This window comes from Eutrigla gurnardus, assembly GCF_963514095.1.
Source record: "Eutrigla gurnardus genome assembly, chromosome: 9".
NCBI lineage: Eukaryota > Metazoa > Chordata > Actinopteri > Perciformes > Triglidae > Eutrigla > Eutrigla gurnardus.
The window spans coordinates 586,034-609,506 of NC_139923.1; the positions used below are offsets into that span (position 1 = coordinate 586,034).

At 42.7% G+C, this 23,473-nt stretch overlaps 2 protein-coding genes across 10 annotated transcripts in view; both read left to right on the forward strand.

Annotated features, from left to right (window-relative positions):
• Positions 1-11,222, forward strand: part of LOC311019025 (transcriptional repressor CTCF-like) — a 198,267-nt gene extending 187,045 nt beyond the window's left edge. Inside the window, exon 17 of the transcript XR_014597772.1 lies at positions 11,190-11,222. The gene's annotated coding sequence lies outside the window, so the exon portion shown is untranslated. The remainder of the gene's footprint in view (positions 1-11,189) is intronic.
• Positions 1-23,473, forward strand: part of carmil2 (capping protein regulator and myosin 1 linker 2) — a 206,229-nt gene that overhangs the window by 133,800 nt on the left and 48,956 nt on the right. For all 9 annotated transcript variants that reach the window (XM_084018171.1, XM_084018176.1, XM_084018173.1 and 6 more), the window contains 3 exons: positions 363-883; positions 12,299-12,402; positions 17,478-18,348. In XM_084018171.1, coding sequence (XP_083874297.1) covers positions 363-883; positions 12,299-12,402; positions 17,478-18,348 — 1,496 coding nt within the window. The remainder of the gene's footprint in view (positions 1-362; positions 884-12,298; positions 12,403-17,477; positions 18,349-23,473) is intronic.

The window sequence follows — 23,473 nt, forward strand, 5'->3', positions numbered from 1 at the left end:
TTAATCAATATGCAGAAAACAATCTTTAAATGTATATGCATAATTTATATGTATATATTTATAATTGGACTGTATCATCCATCTGTTCCCCCTCTGCATGTATATGCTTCCCTGATTATTTATCTCTCTCTAACCCCTCAATCCTTACTCAGTAACTCCCCCTCAATTCTCTTCTCTTGACACCCCCTCCTTCTCCTTTTCCCCTATTTTCTGGTCTCCACATGTCTCCCCTCTACAGCCTGCCTGCCCTACATACATACATACATACATACATACATTGCATTTGTATCAGCATTTCCCTCCTTCCTCCCTCCATCCTTCTCTCTTTCATTATCTCTCCTCTCATCATGCTTCTATCTCAGGTCTCCTGGATGCAGACAGGGAGCACTGGGAGACCAGGGACGGGGGAGCAGCTAGAGAGAGGGGAGGAGTTGCTGGAGAGGAAGGAGAAAGGTGTGGCTTCCCTCCGTTGCCGACAGCAACCATGTCAGTCAAGTTTTTAAGCCCGTCCCCTTCCCCGTCCCCCTCCCCCCCAGGACAGAGGGGGAGAAGGCGAAGGGAGGGGGAGGTGGTGGCAGTGGATGCTGCAGCAGCGATATCACGAGCGAGAGGAGCATCGTTTGTTCCTCCTCCCAGTCTACCCCTCCTTTACTCCGTTTCCGCTCGAGCTGCGAAGGAAGAGGCAGCCGGCTGCAGAGGTTTACGCAGACGACAAGCTCCCTACCCCGGCTACGGCCCCAGCCCTGGCCCCCTCCCTGGCTCTGGCTCCCCCGATTCTCCCATGGAGCCTCTACCCACCCAGGGACAGACACTCAGGCATTACACTGCCTCCCGACCACGGCCACGACGCACGCACACACAGCCCCCCTCCTCCAGGCCTCAGGTAAGAACACACACATATATATTCATAAACATTGACCAAAGGGCACACAGATACTTTGAATGAGCAAAACCTGCGCATGCTTTATACAGCCACAAAGCAAACGTAGATATGAAGGATAGAGGGAAAGGTAGATGAAGTAGGAAGCTACTTGCATGACTACGGAGGGAGAAACGATGGAAACAAATTAAATAAACACGATAGAAAAAAGGGTAGGTAAAAAGAGGAGGAGATGGATAGAGGTGTACTATTCATATGATTGGGATTGTAAGGTTAATACAGCAAAAATAATCTATCTATCAATCTATCTATCTATCTATCTATCCATCCATCCATCGCATTAATATCTATCAAAGTATAGCAATAATGGTAGCCATCTTTATCTTTGCATTCTCTTGCTCCATATAGTCATGTTCAGTGAAGTGTGGGTGAATAGGCACATTGCATTTTGGGAGTGGTGTTCCCTGGGATGTTCCCAGTGCTGATCTCTCTCTCTCTCTGTTTCTCTCCTGGGAATGCTTCCACTAACTAAATTATTCATGTTTTCACTATGAAAATGGAAAGGGGATTTCTCTACTTCTGTTGTGACCTTGTGTGTGTAAATTATATCTGTGTGTGATTTTGTATTTTTGAAAGATGCACATTTGCTGTTTTGAAGGTGTACATGTAAGGGGATGTCATCCCTGTCAGTGGGTGACAAAAATGGTGGCAGAAATACAACCCATTACTTACAGTGGTTACCAGGTAAAATGGCTGGAACATGATGAAAGTTTTTTTTTTCTGACAGTAGATTAAAACACAAGAGAGAAGTGAGGGTTCGTTCAGGACATTCACTTTCATGGAAAGAAACAGCTAAGGTTGCAAATTAACCTGCTAGCTTAATTTTTAGCCAAATTTAGAGGATTTGTTGCCTAAACCTGACACCTCCTTGTACCATGCGTAAACCATGGGTACCACGACCGTGCTGAGGGCCAACCAAAGAATTGGTTTCTTCATAGGCCCTGTGGAACTTCTCTAGCTCCCTCTCAAATGCTCTGTAGGCCTATGGCTCCACCCTGGAATAGTAGCCTTCAGGGGACTCAAACTGTTCTGATGGCGATGGGCTGTCCACTCTCCGCCATTTCTCCATTCTTGATCCTTTCATCAGCCATATCTAGTGCAGTTGCTAGCGCTGAAATACCACTCAAACACTTTGTTTTTTTTGCACCAAATTCAGCTCTGGCGTAGGTCTTCCTTCTGTGATTAATTCCGATTTTGCGTTGAAAGTTTATCTGGAAAATGGCCTCCATAATAACTGTGTAACAACATACTCCTCACCGGCGGGACCGTTATTCACTTCTATCATGAAACAGGCTAGCAGTTATATTCTGCTCACGGTCATTTCTAAGATGTTGTGTTGTCTAAATCAAACATTAGTTATATTGACTAAACCTATTATTGTTTTTGTTTTTTTGTCTAAACCTTACGGTGGTTTTGATGTCCAACCCAAACTTAGAGGTATTGTTTCCTCAGCCTAACTAAAAGGTTGTGTTTTTTAAACTAATTTGTGTCGCCTGGGCTGGACCCACCGGAGAGTGGGGGCATAACTCTGTGTAGACACCAACAATGTTTCCTCATTCATGGCTGAAATTACCACTATTACTGCTTTAAACATGTTGTGGAAATCCCAGATACACCAAGAAACTAAACGCCGTCCTGTCTGAGTTTACAACTTTACCCGTAGAGGGATCGGTGATTTTCATTGAGCTGTATTCACCCTGAATAGCAAGGGTGAATTGCCTGCTTAACTACAGTGGCCGCTATGCTCCAAAATCAAGGAACATCATTGTGATTTAATTGCAAAACATGACGACAGCAACGAGTATGTAACGACAATTGGCAAAAAGTCAGAAGACATGGTTTGTTTAGTCTGTCCGTTAAGACGATACGCAAATAACTTTAAAATGCTTGTTTTGGCGTTCCACCCAGAGCTAGGCTAACGCCATAGCTGTTCCTTAAACACTGAAAATAACCTTGTCTCAGCATAAATACAGCAGCGACCCCTTTGTTTGTACCATGGACCGTCTCTGATTTGTACTCAAGGTTTGGTTCGGTCTCGTAAGATACTATCTCATAGCGCCGGGAGACCACTGACCATGCCTCCATTACTGATTCACTAACAAGTGACGTCACAAGGAGAATCTCAATACGGATTGGCTTCATGTCAGAGCGCCAACACACCAACGCAAATGTTGAGAAAAATGTTTTTTTTGTCTTACCTTAACTTAGATGTTGCTGCAACCTAACTAAAAGGTTTCGTTTTTGTTTGTTAACATACCAACATTTACCAATTTTCACACATATTCATACACATGGCAAAGGCTTACATGCAAGGTGCTGTCAGGATCTAACTAACACATTTCACGCACATTCTCACACCGATGGCACAGCATTCTGGGGTAATTTGGGGTTCAGTAACTTGCCAAGATACACTTCAATGTGAAGGAGCTCTTCAGGTGCACCTAAATGATCTGCTGGTGCACCTAAATGAAAAAGTAAGGCGCACCAGTGTGAGCAATGTAAAAGGTTAGTCTGGGGCCCTGGTCCATGCTGTTGGCTAGTTGATTTGTGTCCACTGCACAAAGCAAAGCGTAAACAGAAAAGAGGTGTGTCAAAGTGACATAAAAGCATCAACTGAGACAGATATAATGAATGTGCTGTATACACGTGCCAATGCTGCTAAAACCGGAATAATATTAACATATCTTTATCCAAAAATACAGACAGAATATGATGTTTACATGATAAATATGAAATTAGGAATATTGTTAAGCTGGGATCGGCTCCAGCCCCCCCGTGACCCTAAATACAGGATAAGCGGTAGAAAATGGATGGATGGATGGAATATTGTTATATTGGGAATAATAGTGGAATATAGTTACATATGGGCACTACTGCAATACACAAGGAGAATGCATTACATTTCAGCCTAGACTTGAAATGACAAAATGTTGACTTCTCTGATGAAATGGATTTATGTTGCAGTAACAGTTATAGATAGATAGAAAGACAGACAATTCAGACAGGCAGACACTTTATTGATCTCTTAACAACACACACCATGACAGACCAACATATATCACAACATTACAGACCTATATAAAAGAAATTAAAGCACACATATTAAGTGCACATTAAATAAAAAGGACACAAAAATGCAATAGTTATAAAGTTTGGGGCAAAAGGCAACTCAGCATAATGAACTGACGCTGTTAGCAGCAGAATCCTTTTTTGCTGCCAAAAGCAACCCTTTATGACGTTTCTTTCGAGCACCATACGCAAATTATAATTTATAAAATGTTGATGTTGCCATGAAGAACACTGTTGCACAATGACACAATTTGAAGTTTTTTTTTATTTATTTATTTATTTTTTTTACAAAACAGGCCTTATCCAGTCATGACTCAGAGTACACCTGATACGTACAGTTGGGCTCAGCAATAAATAATATTATCAAGTATTGTGTTATTTTTTATTAATAAGAGAAGTTAAGTCCTTCCCCTTATTTTGTACCAGTATGGGACCTTATTTTAGCAAAAATATGTCGAATAATTAAAGGAGAGAGACAAATGTGTTATTTATTTTTAAATTGTACTATGAATTACACTTTTGCATTTCAATTAAGTCTAATTTTGTGGTATAACTGTTGAAAGAGATGACTGAAAATAATCATTTTAAAGACTTTCCACCTAAAACAGCCATTGAGAACTTGCCGCACTTGCTGGTGAGAGTCAATTTCCTTGGAGAAAATTTAAATATCCAGATATACAAAAACAAAGCGTCCAAGCACATCGCTCAACACTTCATTGACCAGGTTCTGGAAGACAGCAGGAGCATTAGTGAGGCCAAATGGTCGAATGGTGTTTTGAATGTCGTCTTCCATTCATCCCCGATGTGAACCAGGTGGTAGGCATTACGTATAGTCAAGTTTAGTGAACACTGTGGCACCATGGTAGAGGCAGAGTTGATGAGTGTAAAGGGACATTTGTTTTTTTACAGTGTTCCATCTTTTTTATCTACAAAGAAAAACCCAGAAGAAGAGGTCTCATCATACCTGCAGTCAGGGAGTCTTGAATATACTTATCCATAGCTTCCTGCTCAGGGTGAGAGATTATACAACCGGCTGCTGGAAAGAGGGGCACAGGGATAGAGGTCAATGGCCCAGTCATATGGCAGTGGTAATGAAAAGGTATGGTCTTTACTGAACACAGAAGCAAGATTGTGGTACACAGGAGGGATTGCAGAGATATCCAGAGGTGCTGGGTTGGTCTGTTGCACAGACAAAACTGGGGCAAGAGCAGAATTAAGACAGTTAGCATGATAAAAAGAACTCCAGAAAGTTATCTTTCCCTTGGAGCAGTCAATCTGCGAGTTGTGAAACTTAGCCAAGGATGACCAAGAACTAAAGGTGTGTGAGAGTAGTCAAAGACATAAAAACTGATTATTTCCTGATTCTTACCTGCAAGATGTAAAAGAACAGGAACCGTTTTTGCCTCATTTATAAAAATACGTGCGCACAAAACTGGGCTGGAAACGTACGCCACTTTCGACGCAAAGGTTTTGATAAAAAACAAACTTGATGGGAAAGTGTGCGTACCTGTAAGCAAACTCTTAGCCATGCATACTCATTCTGGAGACTGGAGGGGAATCAGCGACGCAGATGGAGCTGTGGTGAACTGAAAGATTGTAGATACATGTCAGAAGAACTATTATAGTTTTGATGACTCGCACACATTTAATTTCCACATTATACATTAGATCTGTGTTATCATGAAGATGAACTCCAGAAGTGTTATTGGTGCTTGTACTGAGTGATAATTGTTTAATAAACACCTTTTAAAATTAGGGATGTCCTGATCCGATATTTGGATCGGATTGGCTGCCGATATTAGCAAAAAAATGCATATCGATATCGGATCGGTCTGCATGGGAAAATCCCGATCCTGATCAAGTTTTTTTCAAAACTCCAGTCTTATTTTGTCTATTTTGTGTTTATTTAACCCTGTTAAGAATAAACAGGTCAGCTTCTCATTACCAACCATTGTGGATTATTCAAACTAACCAAATTAAATTGGCTGGTTGTTCTTAAGAGTAAAACCCTTTCCAACATGAGTCTGACAACAAAATAAGTAAATATCTTTAATCTTTAATACATGCTTGGATCGGCCGATACTAAAAGCTACAATATCGGTATCGGATCGGAAGTGTAAAAAGCTGGATCGGGACATCCCTATTTAAAATCCATCTCGTATCTTAAATCAAAATAATTTCTAAATATCAGCTCTGTGTTGCCGCAGAGGAGATGGCCCGACTGCATGTAATACAGGATACAACAAATACCCTCCCATTTGATCACTACAGAACAGTATAAACAAAATATTCTCCTTAATTACTGTGCATATATCATGAACACAAATATAAATACAGCCATTAAGCATTTGTAAGGAAGACAACAATCAATTTCATATTCATTTTTTAACTGAATATTGTATTAATTGGGACATTTCTTGCATTACTTCTCTTGTTTGCCGTAGCTCATCTGCAACGTTGATTATTGCGCTGATGGTGTTTCGCTGGAGTCGCAGGGCGGCATCCATGAGCACCCAACCATTTCCTGGTGTGCCATGCACGTGGGGTGTGCCATGCACGTGGGCCCACCCTCGGGTGCACCGCTGCCCGGAGCCAGAGGCTAGGCCGAGATTCTTCTTGAGTCCTGCCACTGTCCGCTCATGTTGGTTTGCTCTGTCCCACTGACGGCGTTGACTGCGGCAACAATATGTTGCCACTCGCACTGCTTGTTTTCTGCGTTCTCCTGCTGCTGTTGCGACTAAATAAAATGGTTTCCGGGCCTCCACCTCCCCAACAAGTGTCTCGATGTGTGTCTTCTGAGAAGTTCTTTTGCTCTTTTCTGGCCTGTCACCATGATTAACTGCACTGAGAACAATTGCATGCTGGCTCATTAATATATGGATCAGCATGCATGAGGTGCTTTGCATTGGCCATTAGGGTAAAAATGGCCATGTACAGGGCGGGATAAGAGGCGGATTCAGGTACGCTCACTTGTAGGGAACATTTTTTAGAGTTCTGTGTACACACAGTTTTATAAATCTGAATATTTTTTGGCGTACACCAACTTTGGCTTTTGGGCGTATGTACACTTTTAGTAAAGATGCTACGCATAGTTTTTATAAATGAGGCCCCTGGTCATGTTGAACAAGCAGTCCACCTTGTCCAGCGAGAGCTTGTTGGACTGGGTTCGGAGGAGGGGTTGCGGTGTCTGCTGGGTTCATGTTAGGGCCAGATCGTACTGTTACAGGGCTAAGAGTCAAATGAACCCAGATGTAGACACAGAGAAGACAGAGATACGGTTTAACAGTTTTAATATTAATGGAGCTTAAGGGCAAAATACTGAGGTTGGAGCCAGGGCCAATGGGGGGGAAGCAGGGTGGGTGAGGCCAGGCAGCAGGCTTGAAGAGAGGTAGCAGGGACCAGAGTCAGAGCAGGAAGGACTGCAAGGACAGGGAGAGCAGAATTAAGCTACAAGGACAAAACAGGAAATACAAAAAAACTATCTTTTTAGATAATAGGCTGGAAGTATAGTGATCACTAACAGTGAGTAGATTCTACGATCTGGCAGAATGGATGTGGCAGGGCCGATTCTTTAAAGGAGCTTGATTGTAGATGAGTTGCAGCTGGTACAGCTCTGCTCTGGAATCAAGCAGGGGAGAGGGCCACTCAGGTAGTTAGAGTGACAGTGATTGAGCTGTAGAGGGTGTGGCAGATGTAACAAATGTTATATATATTGCCCATCCCTGATTGACAGCATTATTAGTGCATTGAATCTGGATTCCACCAGGGCTAACTGAAGATGGGGTTTGATTCCTGGTCATTCCTGTTCAGATCTTTCCTTTCTGCCTATGGGTCTCCTCCCATGGTTAGTTGGACTAGAGAAACTGTATAAATCAAAAGAGGGACTGAAGCTCAATCATGAGTCTCTCCCTGCATTGTACACATATGAACACTTGTAGTGACTCTGAATGAAAGACAGTATGATTATTTGCTAATCTATCAGTCAGCATGTCATGCACACCAACCACACAGTCATTTTGATTCCTCGATTATTACTTCAAAAGAATAGGCAGGTAAAAGACTGAATAAGATCCTTTGAAATAAGGCTGAAAGAGTCAATTTCCTTTTGTTTTCACATCCATACAATGATGCATTTTATGCTTTCCTCAATAGATCAGCATTGACTAAATACAGGATCTTGTCATGATTTAAATTCAAACCAGATTTATTTTTAGTTTAGAGGCTATGATCTAAGTTTGTTTCATATTTATTGTCATTATCTACCCTCGATCTTGCTCATTGTAAGTATTTTGGTTCATCTTGTAAAATGAAAATATAAAATTAAAACTGCAAGCGATGATGCATGGGTCCTCGCACACATGCAAGTCAGGAGTGCTATGACCCCCTGTCAGCGCTGCGGCCGCCTACCCAGCCACTGCCCCGTCACTGGTCGTCCCGTGCTTGAATTTTCATCTGTTGATAACCAATTCAGACATTTAAAGTCATCATACTTGACTGGTGTACAAAATTTCACAACATTGGGACTGTAGCAACCCACTGGAAACATCACTTCCTCTTCTATAAAGAAAAAAATATTGCCGAAGTAACGGTGTTCAAGGCATCCTCCTAATCTTCAATAGTACACATTAGCAATGTCTTGAGGCTTTTCTGACCAAATTCGAGGTGGAATAGGCCAACACATGAGGAGGAGTGCATAAAAGTGTGAAAACATGACATTTCCTGTCGCCAGTAGGTGGCGCTTTGATTGTGAGTTAACATTGCAGTTTAGATGTGCTCAGGGTGGGACTCTTGACAAAGTTTGGACCAGATTGAAAATGGACACTGAAGTTACAACAGTTTCACGTTTTGTGGTGAAGGATGCAATACGTTGGCATTCATGGTGCCGGCTTGGCCACTCCCTTTGACTTATGTGAGCTTTTGATACATTTTTATCATTGAGGCCTTTAGAACAGGCTCACCAAGTTTGGCAGCAATCAGATCAACAGTGTAGGAGGAGTTTGTCAAAATACAACCCTGGGAATTGGAAAAAATTTAGAAAATTGCCTAAAATGGCCCAAAATGGCTGATTTACTATAGCGCCCCTGAGTGGTTGATTTGATTAAAACTTTCAGGATATGTTTTGTATATGGGTCAAGTTTCGTGATTATTGGGTTAAAGGTTATTGAGTTATGGGTCTTGGTTTCCAGAGCCCTGTCCTACTGATGTTCATTGGCGAATAACTTCTGAACCCAACAATATTTCATAAAGCCTATGATGTCGATGTAACAGCTTGGTCTAATGATGATCCACAGAAGATTTGGTGAGAATCAGATATTAAATTCAAGATGGTGGAAAATTTCGAGAGGCGGACTTTTGTAGTCCCAATGGCAATTTTGTAGAACACTCTCACCTGCAGATGTGTGTGAAATTTCAAAAATCAATTGGCGTTACGGTGTGAGGGGCGTGGCCTAAAAAGCGCTAGGTGCCGTTAGTGAGACAGTTTTATTTAGCCGAATACGAAACCTTTAAAATCTCAAATATTTTACCAGTCCCCATGCCCACACCAATTTTGGTCAACTTCTAAATATGATTAGGCTCCTAAAAAGGCCATCTATTTTACAAATAATTAAAACTGCGAGCAGAGATGCAGGGGCCCTCACACAGGTAAGTCGGGAGTGCTACAACTGTCACTGGGCATCCCGTGCTTAAATTTTCATCTGTTGATAACCATCCATCCATCCATTGTCTACCGCTTTATCCTGTATTCAGGGTCACGGGGGGGCTGGAGCCGATCCCAGCTATCATTAGGCAAAGGCAGGGTACACCCTAGACAGGTCGCCAGTCCATCGCAGGGCTGACATTCAATTCAATTGTATTTAGTGTCATATCACAACAGAAGTCATCTCAGGACACTTAACACATTGAGCAGGACTAGAATATGCTCAAGATTTCCAGAGTTAATACAATTTCAAAGTCCCAACATCACCCAGGGGCAAGCGTTACAGCGACAGTGGCGAGAAAAAACTGCCTTAATGGGCTTTTAGGCAGAAATCTTGTGTAGCCCAGGCCCTTGGGTTCCAACTGCATTTGGTGTTGGTAGTAGTATAGTAGTAGTAGCATTAGCAGTAGTGGTAGTATTAACAGAAGCAATAGTATCAACAGTAGTAGTTCATGGCAGCAGGCACAGCCACGCCGAGATGGATCCATCCCAACCATGTCGCCGTAGACCAAAAAGTGTGTAGGAGGCGTTTGTTAAAATACACTGCATGATTAAAAGATTTAACATAAAATGCAAAATGGCTGACTTCCTGTTGGGTTTAGGGTATGGGTCCAATAAGCTTTTTGTACATCTCTACATGTTCTACGTACTTACAAAGTTGCATGCATGTGTGTTAAAGGTAAAGGTGATCAATCTCTTAGGAGGAGTGGTAAAAGTGTAAAAACATGAAATTTCCAGGTACCATGAGGTGGTCCTCTGACCGCAGGTCAATATTGCAGTTCAGAAGTGTTCAGGGTGAGACTCATCAAACGTAAGTTTTGAGCAGATTGGATATTGTGTCCTTAAGTTACAACAACTACCTCTACACTGGCGAAAATGCCACACATTGGCCACACTCTTTGACTTCTGCAAGACCTTTTGATAACTTTTCATCATTGAAGACTTGAGTACCTGCTGACCAAATTTGAGGTGAATCTGATAAAGCTGCTAGTACGAGTTAGACAAGTATTGCAGACGTGTTCAGGGTGGGACTCTCATAAAACGTGAGTAGTTTGGACCACACTGTACACTGAAGTTATAACAGTTATAACAGTTTCATTGTTGAGGCCTTTAGAACATGCTCACACAAGTTTGGTATGAATCGGATGAACATTGTAGGAGGAGTTCGTTAAAATACAAACCCCCCACAAGATAGCCCGGGGGACACAGTTGAAAGCCTTCTTCAAATCCACAAAACATATGTAGACTGGTTGAGAAAACTCCCATGACCCCTCAAGCAACCCTGCCAAGGTAAAGAGTTGGTTCACTGTTCCATGGCCTGGACGGAATCCGCATTGTTCCTCCTGAATCCCAGGTTCGACAATCGGCCGGAGCCTCCTTTCCAGCACCCTGGAGTAAACTTTCCCAGGGATTCTGAGCAGTGTGATCCCTCGATAATTCAAACACACCCTCTTTTTTGAAAATGGGGAACCACTACCCCAGGCTGCACGGTGGTGTAGTGGGTAGCACTGTCGCCTCACAGCGAGAAGGTCCCGGCTAGAGCTTGGGGTGCTCAACCTCCCACCCTAGCTCAGGCCCCTTCCCCATCAGCGAGAGGATGTTCCACGTCCCTAGGACTAGTCTATGTAACCGGCAATTGGCATGGCTAGGTGAGTGCCTTTGCCTGCTACCTGGTGTACATTGCACCCTGATGTCTCTCCCTGCGGGTGGTGGGCCCAGATGATGGCGGCTGCCTCTTGTAAGCTCTTCGACTGAGCCCAGCCTGGCCCCAAGAGCTATGGCCACCAGATGCTCACCAGTGAGCTCCCCTTCCAGGTCTGGCTCCAGGATGGGGCCTTGGTTTTCCCTATCCTGGCAAGGTACTCAAATCTGAAGGTTGATTCATCATTATCAGTGTTTTTGAATTGACCTTTGTCTGGCCACTCCCCTGATGACCAATTTGCCTTGGGTGACCCTACCGGGAACTTTTGCCCAAAAAATACTGCATATAGCAACAAATATTACTATTATGCTGTCTTACTCAATTGGGCGAAACGCACTTCACATCAGATGAATCTTCGGATGGAGTTATGACGCAACATCAAGGCTATATCAAGACTGTGTTGTGTAAGTGAAAGCAAGCGATCACATGGAGAGCTATCAGGGGAGAAAAAGCATCCACTAGAGGCCGCCTTTGTCACACCACCTGTGTGCTATGCAAGATACTGATCATTGTATGAGTATGAGTATAATGAGTATAAATATGAGTATAATATCAGTATGAATGTGTGTGAATGGGTGAAGACTAGAAAAGTGGTGTATAAATTCAGGTCCATCCAGGTCAATTTACCATATGGGTCAGGGTTAATTTGATATGTTATGTATTTATTAATTGTTACTTTTGTTCAGTGTTGAGATGAAAAAAGGAACATGCTTGTACTTGTGGTGCATTTGCACATTCTCTACTTTGCAATGTCCAAATTAAACAAAAAAGAGTTGTGAACAAATGGATTCTGAATAATAATGTTTGCTGTTGGGTAGTATCCCTCTCTATTACACACACAATACAAGATTTATATACTGTATGTTATTTTGTTGTGTTTTTGTTGTAGGCGCCAGTTTCGAAGGTAGGGAATGAGGCCAGTGAGGGAATGGACAGAGTGGATGAAGGAGTAGAGGAGTTCTTCACCAAGAAAATCATCCCTGACTATGCACTGTGAGTTAAACCCACACTGATTTTAAATATTGAAAATGATGGCAGCATGAATGTAAATATTCTTTTGAGTCACCAAATGAATCCACAAAACCAGTGGTAACCAAAGTGGGTGTCATGAGGACAGGGTGGCGAGGTGAGGGCAACAGAAGCTTTATCACATCATATCTACTTTAGTTTTGTGTTTTTAACCTGTTAAGCCCTAGCCATATTTTCAGAAAAAAATGCCTCAAAAGACATACCCAAAGTAAATGAAGAATTGCTACACAATAATAATGCTCACATGCATGTTATCGGTGCCTAAGGAGGGTTAGGACCTCCGAGAATGTATTCCCAGTGTCAAAAATATTGTGTCTGCTAATATGCCTGAGTAAATGTGAAATTTCTATCCTCGCCTATAGTTTCCCCCTATTTGACAGGATAACAGCATGCTAACAATGTACCAAATCTGATAGAATTTGAGCAAAGGGCAAAGCCTCCACAAAGGTTTTAGTAAGGATACCACCAGGTGGAAACTCACTTTGGCACAAAAGTGTGCCAAATGGGTTACTTTCTACTTCCAAATGGAAAATAGAGTGTATGTCCACTACAGGAGTCTGTTGTCATCTCCTGGAGCTTTTGGATATGAAATGCACCTTGCTTCATTAACTTCTACTATTGTGCTATAAAATCAATAAAAAAAAACAAAATTGATCATTTATCTCTAAATGGAGTAGTTTTAGTAGCCAGGTGTGACATTAAGACTCACCTTTTGTCCACATCTAAAAACGTCTAGATGATGCAGGTCATACAGCTAGAGAAGACGATAAAGTTTCCATCTGGGATCCAGTTTTGACTTATTTAGGTTGACTTAAGACTACACCAGTTACCCGTTAACAGGTTCTCCCTTCTTAGGATATTAAATGATATATACCACAGCATGCAGTAAATACCAGTAGTTTAACTAAACTAATAATTTGGTTGTATTATCATTTTTATTAGATATTTATTTACTCACTTATTGTATTTGTGTATATATATGTATATATGAGGAAGAGGACGGACAACTCCCTGCAAGGCATGTACCACCAATAGATAGAAGAAGTTAAGATAAGATAATCCTTTATTTGTCCCACAGTGGGAAATTTGCAGTTACAGCAGCAAAGAGGATAGTGCAAATAACAGACCAGTGCAAAATACAAAATACAATAAAAAATACAAAAATAATAATGAACTATGTACAACAGTGTGTATTTGTGCATACATATTACCAGTGTGTGTGTGTGTGTGTGTGTCAGCGAGAGCAGTGCTGATTGTAAAGTCTGACTGCTGCAGGAAGGAATGACCTGCGGTATCCATCCTTTACAGAAGTGGCTAATATGGAGAGATCATACCAGAAAAAAATGTAAAAGCTCAACTGAAGGACAGTACAGAGGCACTAATCATGGCACCACAAGAACAGGTGCTGAACATAAGATCAATAGAGGCAGGGGTCTACCATGCCAAATAGGACCCCAGGTGCAGGCTGTGCAAAGATGCTCCTGAGACGATCCAGCACATAACAGTATAAGATTCAGGCAGGTACGGCATACATGGAGCGCCATAACCGAGTGGCTGGCAATATCTTTGCTCAGTATGAGATGGATGTCCTGAGGTCAAAATGGAAGACACCACCAAAGGTGGTTGGGAATGATCCTGTGGGACTTCTGCTGTGTGGACGACACGAGACAGCAATAGTGATAGTAAAATACTGCGCGGAACCCTCAGGTTTTCGGGCCTCTGGTTGAAACTAGGGTTGGACGATTATGGTAAAATTATAATCCCGGTTATTTTGATTGATATTGAAATCACGATTAATAAACACGACTATTCATTGGTTTAAAAAAAAGTTTATTGAGCCACCAAAACTCAACTTTAAATATAACTTTAAGAAAAACAACCAGAAATAAATTAGTAACAAGTAAAAAAGTAAATAAAAAAATATATTAAGTAATATATATAAATAATAATAAAAAATAATAGCAATAAAAAAAAACAATAAAAAAATAAATACCCAGTCTCTGTTTTCCCTGCAGTTTGCTTCCTACAAACTTTTTTGGCAGGAACACCAGTCTTTTCACTTCAGGCTTCAGTGATGAACGAATAATAGCAATACCAATGTAAAAACAATAAATAAAAATAAATAATACTCGGCAGTGGAGACATCTTTTTCAACTTCAGCGCGACATTTATCATACAAAGCAGACTCTGCTGAAGTGTTTGCGTGAGGGCAACACGTACCGCTTGTCCAAAGTGTTGACCGGTGTCTTGAAGCCTGGTTGCTAACTGTACTGAGCAAATGTCCTCAGCTAACATGAATGTCGCAGCCTCCGTTATCGCTCGCTGTCGCCGGGGGCTGGTGGGATACGGAGCGTAAAGAGTGTCCTCAATGGAGGACTGGGTGCCGGTGGCTGAAGTTGACGCTCTTGCACTTTTTTGGGTCTTTTGCTCCTTCAATACTTTGTCATAGACCACTTTGTGGCTGAACTTTAAATGGTTAAAAGACACGACGGCGTGACAAACTTTGCAAACAATCTCCTTGGCTCCACATTGGACGATTTGAAGCGAAAATGTCTCCAAATGACCGAATTTGTCCTACCTTTCTAGTTGCTTTCTGCCATGTTGTCAATCGCTCGTTCCACAATGATCCACACACTCACTGCTGCAGCTGCAGGCCACACAGGTGCGTTCAATGTGCTTTTACAGCACAGTAATTTGCATACACGCCGCGGGCCGGCACATTAATCATTTTTCTTTGATTACAGTGTTTTCATGATCATGAGAAATCAAAATCGAAATCACGATCAAAATTCGATTAATCGGGGCGGTCGGTGGCACAGTGGATAAGGCAGCCACCCCATGTACGGAGGCTCGGCCTCGGCGCGGAGATCAGGGGTTCGACTCCCGGCCCGACGATCTCTTTCGCGCATGTCTTCCCCCTCTATCTCCCCTTTCCACACTGTCTCTCTCTACAAAAATCAATAAAAGGCTTGCATGGCACTAAAATAATCTTAAAAAAAAAAAAACATTTGATTAATCGTCCAGCCCTAGTAGAAACTTAGCTTATATGGCTGGACCCTGTGTGGTCAATGGGCCTCATTCACCAAGCGTTTCTTAGGAAGAAATGTGTTCTTAAACCCCACTTACGCACTTTTCATGAAGATTCTGGCATTCACCAATGTTTTCTTGTTGTTTGTTCCTAGTGACTTAACACCTGGAGAATCCTAGAGCCTATGCTAGACTGTTGTTTGTTGATTTCAGTGCAGCCTTCAATACACTCCAGCCCCATGTTCTCCTGACTACACTGCAATGGATGAATGTTAACCCCTCATCACCAAATGGTTTTCCTCATTCCTTACAAACCGCAAACAGCAGGTCAGGGTGAGCAAGACATTGTCTGACCCCTTGACCACCAGCACTGGCACCCCCCAGGGGTGTGTCAGTTCACTGGTTCTGTTCACCCTGTACACTGATGAATGCACATGCAAATCTGTCAATATCCACATGATCAAATTTTCTGATGATACAGCCATCCTGGGCCTCATGTCTGATCTATCAATTGCAACCTCATACAAACAGGAAATTGACAACTTTGTACAGTGGTGTGACAGACACTTCCTCACCATAAATGCAAAAAAACCCCAGAAGAAATGGTATTCGATACCAAGCTCATTGGAGACCACTCACCAGTGGTGATCCACAATCAGCATGTTGCCCAGGTTGACTCTTACAGGTACCTGGGCATACATTTGGACAATAAACTTTCATGGACTGTCCCGGAGAATTATGTGTGTGTCAGGATCCAGCTGCGACTACACTTCCTGCGGAGGCTGAGGGTCTTTGGTGTCATCCAGAAAGTGATGCTCCTCTTCTACCATGCCATAGTGGAGAGTATCCTCAGGTATGGCATCTCAGCCTGGTTTGGCAACCTGAGTGTCCACCTTAAGGCCCAGATCACCCAGCTCACAAACAGGGCCATGGAAATAGTGGGAGTCAGACAACATCCCACACTCCAACACATCTTTGAAGAAATCATCACCAAACCAGTCTGGAAAATATCCTCAGACCCCACCCATGTCCTCCACCCTGAGTACCAGCTTCTCCCCTCAGGCAGACGTTTCAGAGTGCAGACTCAACCATTTCAAGAACTCATTTCCTCCCTCTGTCCATCAAGGCCCTTAACAAGAGACTAGCTAAAGCCAACCCCCCCTAATTGCACCCCCATTTTTAAAACCATTTTTAACTGCACTTTCCAGGACCATGAGTAATGTATTGCTGTTTTTAGTCTATGTATGCATGTCATTTATTATTGTTTTACTTTATGTATGCATGTGTATGGTTGTGTGATTGAATAGAGACAGGTTAACAGGGTCCTGTTTTTGTTATGTTATGTGTATTGTATGTATGCACTATTCTGTATTATTTGTTACAGCAGTCACTGTGTGTGTCAAAGACAAATTTCCCTATGGGACAATAAAGTCTGTCTGTCTGTCTGTCTGTCTGTCTGTCTGTCTATCTATCTATCTATCTATCTATCTATCTATCTATCTATCTATCTATCTATCTATCTATCTATCTATCTATCTATCTACCTACCTACCTACCTACTCCGCTGAATGAGCTGCACTGTTCTCTCTTTCCTCTATACTCTCACTCTAATGCGCTTCTAGGTATCAAAATCTGGTCCTCATTGATTTAATGTGAACTGGTACTCAGTAGTACTGACGAAATTTGGTCGGTACCATGCAGGCGTATGAGATGACTGTGTATGCAGCTTTGAGAGCAACACCCCTTGGTGATGTAGTACACTCAACTGAACAATGGTGCAACTTTGATCACACACTTACCTACACAGCCACAGATTGCTGTATTGGGCTCTGGACCAGAGCAGGTTGACAGACTTACTAACAGTGTTTTTTAACAATGTTTTTGCTCCGTGGGCTGTCTGCATGATCCTTTTAGTTGTGTATCTGAACTGAGCATGTGTCTTGAGTCCTGTAGCAAAAGTTGCAGAACTGAGTGTCTCTTCTGTTGCTCTTTCTGCTGTCTCCCTACTGCAGAAAAGGCTGGTGGGAGGAGTCAATCCCTGCCCAAGCCACTCCCTCAGAGTCAAGCACCACACCCTCAGCCTCAACCCCCTTTTCCTCTTTGTCTAACAATATCACCTCCTCTACCACCACCACTGTCACCTCTCCCTCTGTCCCATCTACTGACACATCCGTCACATCCACTAATGTTTCACCCCTCTCTATGTCCTCACCTCCCCCCACACCCTCTACTGTCACCACCACCACACTTCCGACCAAAAACATCAAGAAAAAGTTTGGTGACTTCTTTGCCTTCAAGAAGGCTCGAGCAAGCCGGGCCGCCAAAGCAGGAGGGGGAGAGTGTGGAGGAGGAGAGGGGATGAAGGTCAAAAGGACCTCCATCGCAGACCTCATTCGACCCCTCCGCGAGGCCAAAGAAAGGGAGAGAGAGAAAGGAAGAGGGGCAAGGTCAGTGGAGGATTCTAATGTTTCTAATGATGCCGTCACCACAGAAGGAACCACTGCCACCAGCCACCATCTTGCAGGCGATGACGGGGTAACAGTAGCGCCTGCAAAGACGTTAACCCCGATGATGCCTTCTTGTGAGACTGCTCCCTCTCACCCCACCATGGTCACAAGCAATGACTTCACCACTCCCATGCTTTCCAATGTGGAAAAAGAGGTCGCTCCCATCCTGCCAGGTCGCACCCCCAGTCCTGTGTTCATCTCCCCTCTAACTGAGCAGGAAAGTGGATTACAGATGAAGGACATGAAGTTGGGAGGGACTCCATATGGAGAGAGGAGACTGACGGTCACCAAGAGGTCACTGAGGGAAGGCAAGAGCCAAAGTCTCATACTGCTGACAGGATTGGAGCCTGAAGACAAGGATGACACAAACAGTAAGGTCAGTCTGACAATACACTCAATGCAAACACAATCAGATCATCTAAAAAAAGTCTGATTGCATGAAAGTAAATGAGAAATGGCCCTACTTCTCACTTGATTTGTTATCTCATTAAACATTGCCTCTGTGTTTCTCAAAACCACCAAAATGTGAACCGAAGACATCAAAACCACGTCACATAGTGTCTAAGACAGAGATCTTCAGCAGGGAGTCCGGAACACCTGGGGGTCCGCAGAGTTACTGCAGGCTGTCCATAAAGTATTTGATCCCAAACTGTTTTTCTTCCAAAAATTCAAATATGTCCAAAAATACACATTCACATGAATACAACCTATAATAAGCAAATATAATCTTCCTATTTGGTAAATGTTATGAGGTGAAATTGTGATGTAGAAATGCTAATATAGAATTAAAATATGTTCTATAACTATATGAATCCGTCAACAATTATTATTTTAATGGATTAGCATTGTATGCATACATCATTACAAATTAATTTTAGCACTATAGGCTGCACTACACATTGGGCGGTTTAATAAGCAACACAACTTTATATATTTAATAGGGGGTCCCTCCGCCGGGTCACTATAGGCCTAGGTGTCCTTTGCTTGAAAAATGTCCTCCTATAAAATCTCCTATCTCTCCAGACTGTGGAGAGAGAAGCGTTAGTGAAGAGCAGCCCCTAGCCTGACAGTTAGCCTGTCTAGCATGTGCTCGTCATTGCATTTAAATAAAATGCAGCCTTGCATTTAAACAGCACTTACTAAAAAAATATAACAATAGCCCACAATAGGGAAAACAAGGTGCTTGGTATGGGTCTCAGGAATGGGCCTCGCAAATTTGGCGTTCACTCTCGTTATAAGCTGGACATGTGCAATTTACTCCTCTTCAATACAAGAGAGCTGGACATGTGCAATTTACTTCTCTTCAATACAAGAGATGGGAGATTCCCTTTGGTCGATTACACCACCACCTGAAAGGTGGCAGCAGAGAGCAAATGGTTCGTTCATCGACCTGCATAAAAAACATGAAGTGTCGGACGTCGAGTAGGAGTAAATAACAGATGAGTCATGGGGTGCAGTCGAATAGTCTTTTTTGCTTAGGAAGGTTCCTAACTGAAGAAGTGACCCGGAAGTAAACAAGTGGCCGCCATGATAAGAGCCGTTCGGATTCTCTAAATGCAAAGGAAAGGAGCTCCAATGCTTCCTTTCAGAGCTCCTTTAGCATAGGATGCAACAGACCTTCCTATACGAAAGGAAAGGAGATTACGCCGACCCACAATTCTTTGTGAGAGCAACATTTAAAGTGCCACACACCTCGGCCGTTCATGAAAACAAACGATATGTGTATTTGCATATTTAACATTAACTTTCATGCAGACATAGTAATTGGAATTGTGTTGATAAATATGTGTGGACAGTGATAATAATTGAATGGTATTTTTATTTATTTCAATCATGTTACAAATGTTTGACAAAAACGAAACTAAAACCACAAATGAAATGTAAATACAGCAAACGGTCAAACAGGAAGGAGGAGCTGCTGGACCTGAAGCCGGTCAGTGAACCAGCTGCTTATAAAACCAACATGTGGAGAAGTGGACGATGCGCTTTTTGTAGTCCATTATTGTAGTTTCTCCAGCGCAGACGCATGTCAATCGCCGGTGCCGATCATCAGCTGTCAATCATCAGCGGCCGTGTTATAATGATGTAGCTTAGTAAAAGTCCGGTCGGATTCTCTGAGCACCGCGGTAGACTTTTCCTAAATCCTTTTGTGTTCTCCTATCGCCTTTCCTTAATCCCCGTGACATTTTCCCCAGAGGTCAAGGAATAGGAGTAAGGAATAGGAGTTAGGACCTTATTTTTTGACTATTCGACTGCACCCATGGAAAAAGTTAAGAAAAGACAATGGAAAGGAAAATGGTCACTCATCTACAGCAATAACGAGTTATGCTGTGGCTTTGTCCCAGCTCTTCACAGTGAACTTTTTCAGGGCACATTATCAGAGACTGTCAAAGTTTTTACAAAGAGATTCCGCTGTAATCACGGAGAGAATTGCCCTCGATATCCCGCGATCACACCGTTATTAAGAACTGTGATTTTTTTTTTTTTACTCCTTTTACAAAAGCATCCCAGCTTTGCAAAACCACAGAGGCCATGACACCATCATTGCTGGTAGTGTGATGTATCAAATAAGCGTGTTGCTCTGCTGAAGATCCTCATCCTCAATATGTCCAAAAATACACCTTAACATGAATACAACCTATAATAAGCAAATATACCTTTTCCTATGTATTCAGTGTTATGAGGTGAAATTATGATGTAGAAATGCCAACACTGAATTAAAAATATATTCTGTAAATATATGAATCTGTCAACAATTATTATTTTAACGGCTTAGCATTGTAAACATACACCATTACAAAGGTACTTTTATACCTGGCAGTATAACCTGCAGTACACATTATTATTGACCGGTTTCATAAGCTACTCAATTTGATACGATATGTAATTGGGGGGCCCTCCACCGTGTCACTATAGGCCGAGGGGTCCTTGGCCTGAAAAATGTTAAAGATCTCTGTTTTGGAGAGTTGGTTGTTACCAGAGTGTTGGGGAAGTAGCAGGAGCAGATTTGGTAATCAACAGATAATTATTAATATCAATATAATTATATATAATTATATTTAATATATTATGATATGATCATAAATGTACGGGGCACCATCCCTGAAATCAGGGAAAAGATAACAGAAAACTGTACTCAGTCTCAATATAAAGGTTTTTTACTCACATGCCAATCATCGTGATTATTGGCATAGAAGTAAAAAACAATCAAAACAATTAAAAAGGCGTGAAATTCGAGCACTAGCCTTCACAACCTGCTGTTATCCAGTGACAACAAGCACAAGAGACTGCTAGGTATTATATAATAAGATTTATTAAAGTCAGTAATAATGATCACAATCAATAGCCCTGCAATTAACAAAGCCTTATTACCTAACTACCTAAATACATACAAAGCTAAGCTAAACAAAGGAAGAGACATACGTGGAGTGTGTGTGTGTGTGTGCGCGTGTGCGTGCGTGTGTGTGTGCATGTGTGTGTGTGTGTGTATGTGTGTGTGTGGGGGAGGAAGGGTGATGAGCGAGAGATGGCGGGGCCAGCCACTAGGCGGAGCTATTCCTCACAGCGTTCAGAGGCGGAACCGCTGACGTAGGATAGAATAGCGAGAGAGAAAGAGAGAGAGAGAGATGGCCGGGTGCAGACACCAGGTGGAGCTATTCCTCACAGTGTTCAGAGGCGGAACCGCTGACATAGGATAGAATAGTGAGAGAGAAAGAGAGAGGGATGGCCGGGCGCAGCCACCAGGTGGAGCTATTTCCCTAGTGTCCAGAGACAGAAACAGCTGACGTAGGATACGTGTGGGGGCGGTGTATATGTGTGTACGTGTGTGTGTTAGCGGGAACAAAGAGAGAGAGCAGGGAATGCGTGCGCAATGCACGAAGGTTCAGTAAGCGTATTACCATCCCATGGGAGCTCGTGAATGAACTGGCGTTCGTTCGGCGGGACCCCGGTCCTTAAACTGATAGTAGATCGCTAACTGAGCTCGTGAATGTGGCCGAGTGTGACCTTGCTAATACATTACAAACTTCTATATTCTTTTTATTATTATTACCTTTTAGACGCCGCGTCTTTTAAGTCGTGCCAATGCCCGGCGGGTGCCCGCCCAAGACCCTCAGCAGCACACCGCACGAACACTTGAAGCGTCTGCCAGTCGACCCGACACCTATTCTACAATAACCCAGGATAAGACACATTTCACTGGAGTCTTAGTCCGTTAAATTATATAATGTTTCACGTACCTTCTCTACACCAGAGCACCATGCGTCCACACCACACACAGCTGCAGACCTATCTGGCACCAGGTAAACTCTCCAAGTCCGGCCGTGGTGACCGTTTTATAACACCTGGCTTAGCCATCAATGTAGCGTTAGCCAGTCAGCTGCTAGCTAGGCATCGTGACGTCAGGGGGCTACCGGGGCTGCAGAGGGACAAACTTCCCCCAGACTGTGACTACTCTGCCGGTTACACAAGGTTAGGCCAAACACTGTTACAGAAATAATCCCAGCGGGGTGAGTACACAATCAGCATTCGAATACAACAATACAGAAAGCAACGGACTCGGCGGTCCATGATCAAAACTTAAAACACGTTAACAAGAATTACAAGCATATCCTACACTATCGAACCTATGCTTCTGCCCAGACAAAAAGCCTCTTACTTGTGTCGATGTGCATGAGTCCGTCCTATGCAGTGGCTGCATTTCTTGACGCGCCAGCGATGGACCGTGGTCCGCGAGTCCTCGTTCGGCAACGGAGGGTGCGACGAGTCGGTTGAATCCAAACGAGGGCGGGACTTAGAAGTTATCCTCCTCGCGGATCAACTTAGCTGAAGAAAACAGTTTTTCTTTCGTGTTTCTTCCTTCTGCAGGCAAACAATAAAATCGCGCGGTGCGGCGATTTGGTCAGTTGGCTCCAGCTGAGAGTGATTCTTAGCAGTTATCCTTCTCGCTGGTAGCTCGGATGAAGAAACACTTGTGTCCTTCCTTCTGCAGGCAAACAAAGAGTTGCGCGGTGCGGCGATCTTCAAGATTCAAGATTCAATACTTTAATTGCCAAACAACAGAAGTTATTAGGAATTTGCTGCAGTGTGCTCTATAATACAACAGACAAGACAAACACCACACAAAAACTAGGCAGCCTAAGACACAGACATAGACATAAGACAAAGTACATGCATGATTCATTCATTCCTTCAATGCTCATCCCTACATAGGCAAGAGTCTAAAGTTGCATGTGACTTTAGTGGAAGTTCACCTAAAGTGCAGGTTTTAGGTTCACTACCAAAAGTGCAAATGTAACAGGCTAAGTAATACAGTGGCAAAATGGTTACAGTTTAAAACATGTTGCTTAAAAAAAAACACACACACTATCCAAGACCTGTGTTGGATTGATCTACCTCCATGAGGTATTGGTGCAAGGATGGAGAGCTATTTAAAAATCTAATTGCACTACAGTATGTGCTATTTAAAAAGCGGGAGGTATTAATAGCCCTCAGCCTTCTAC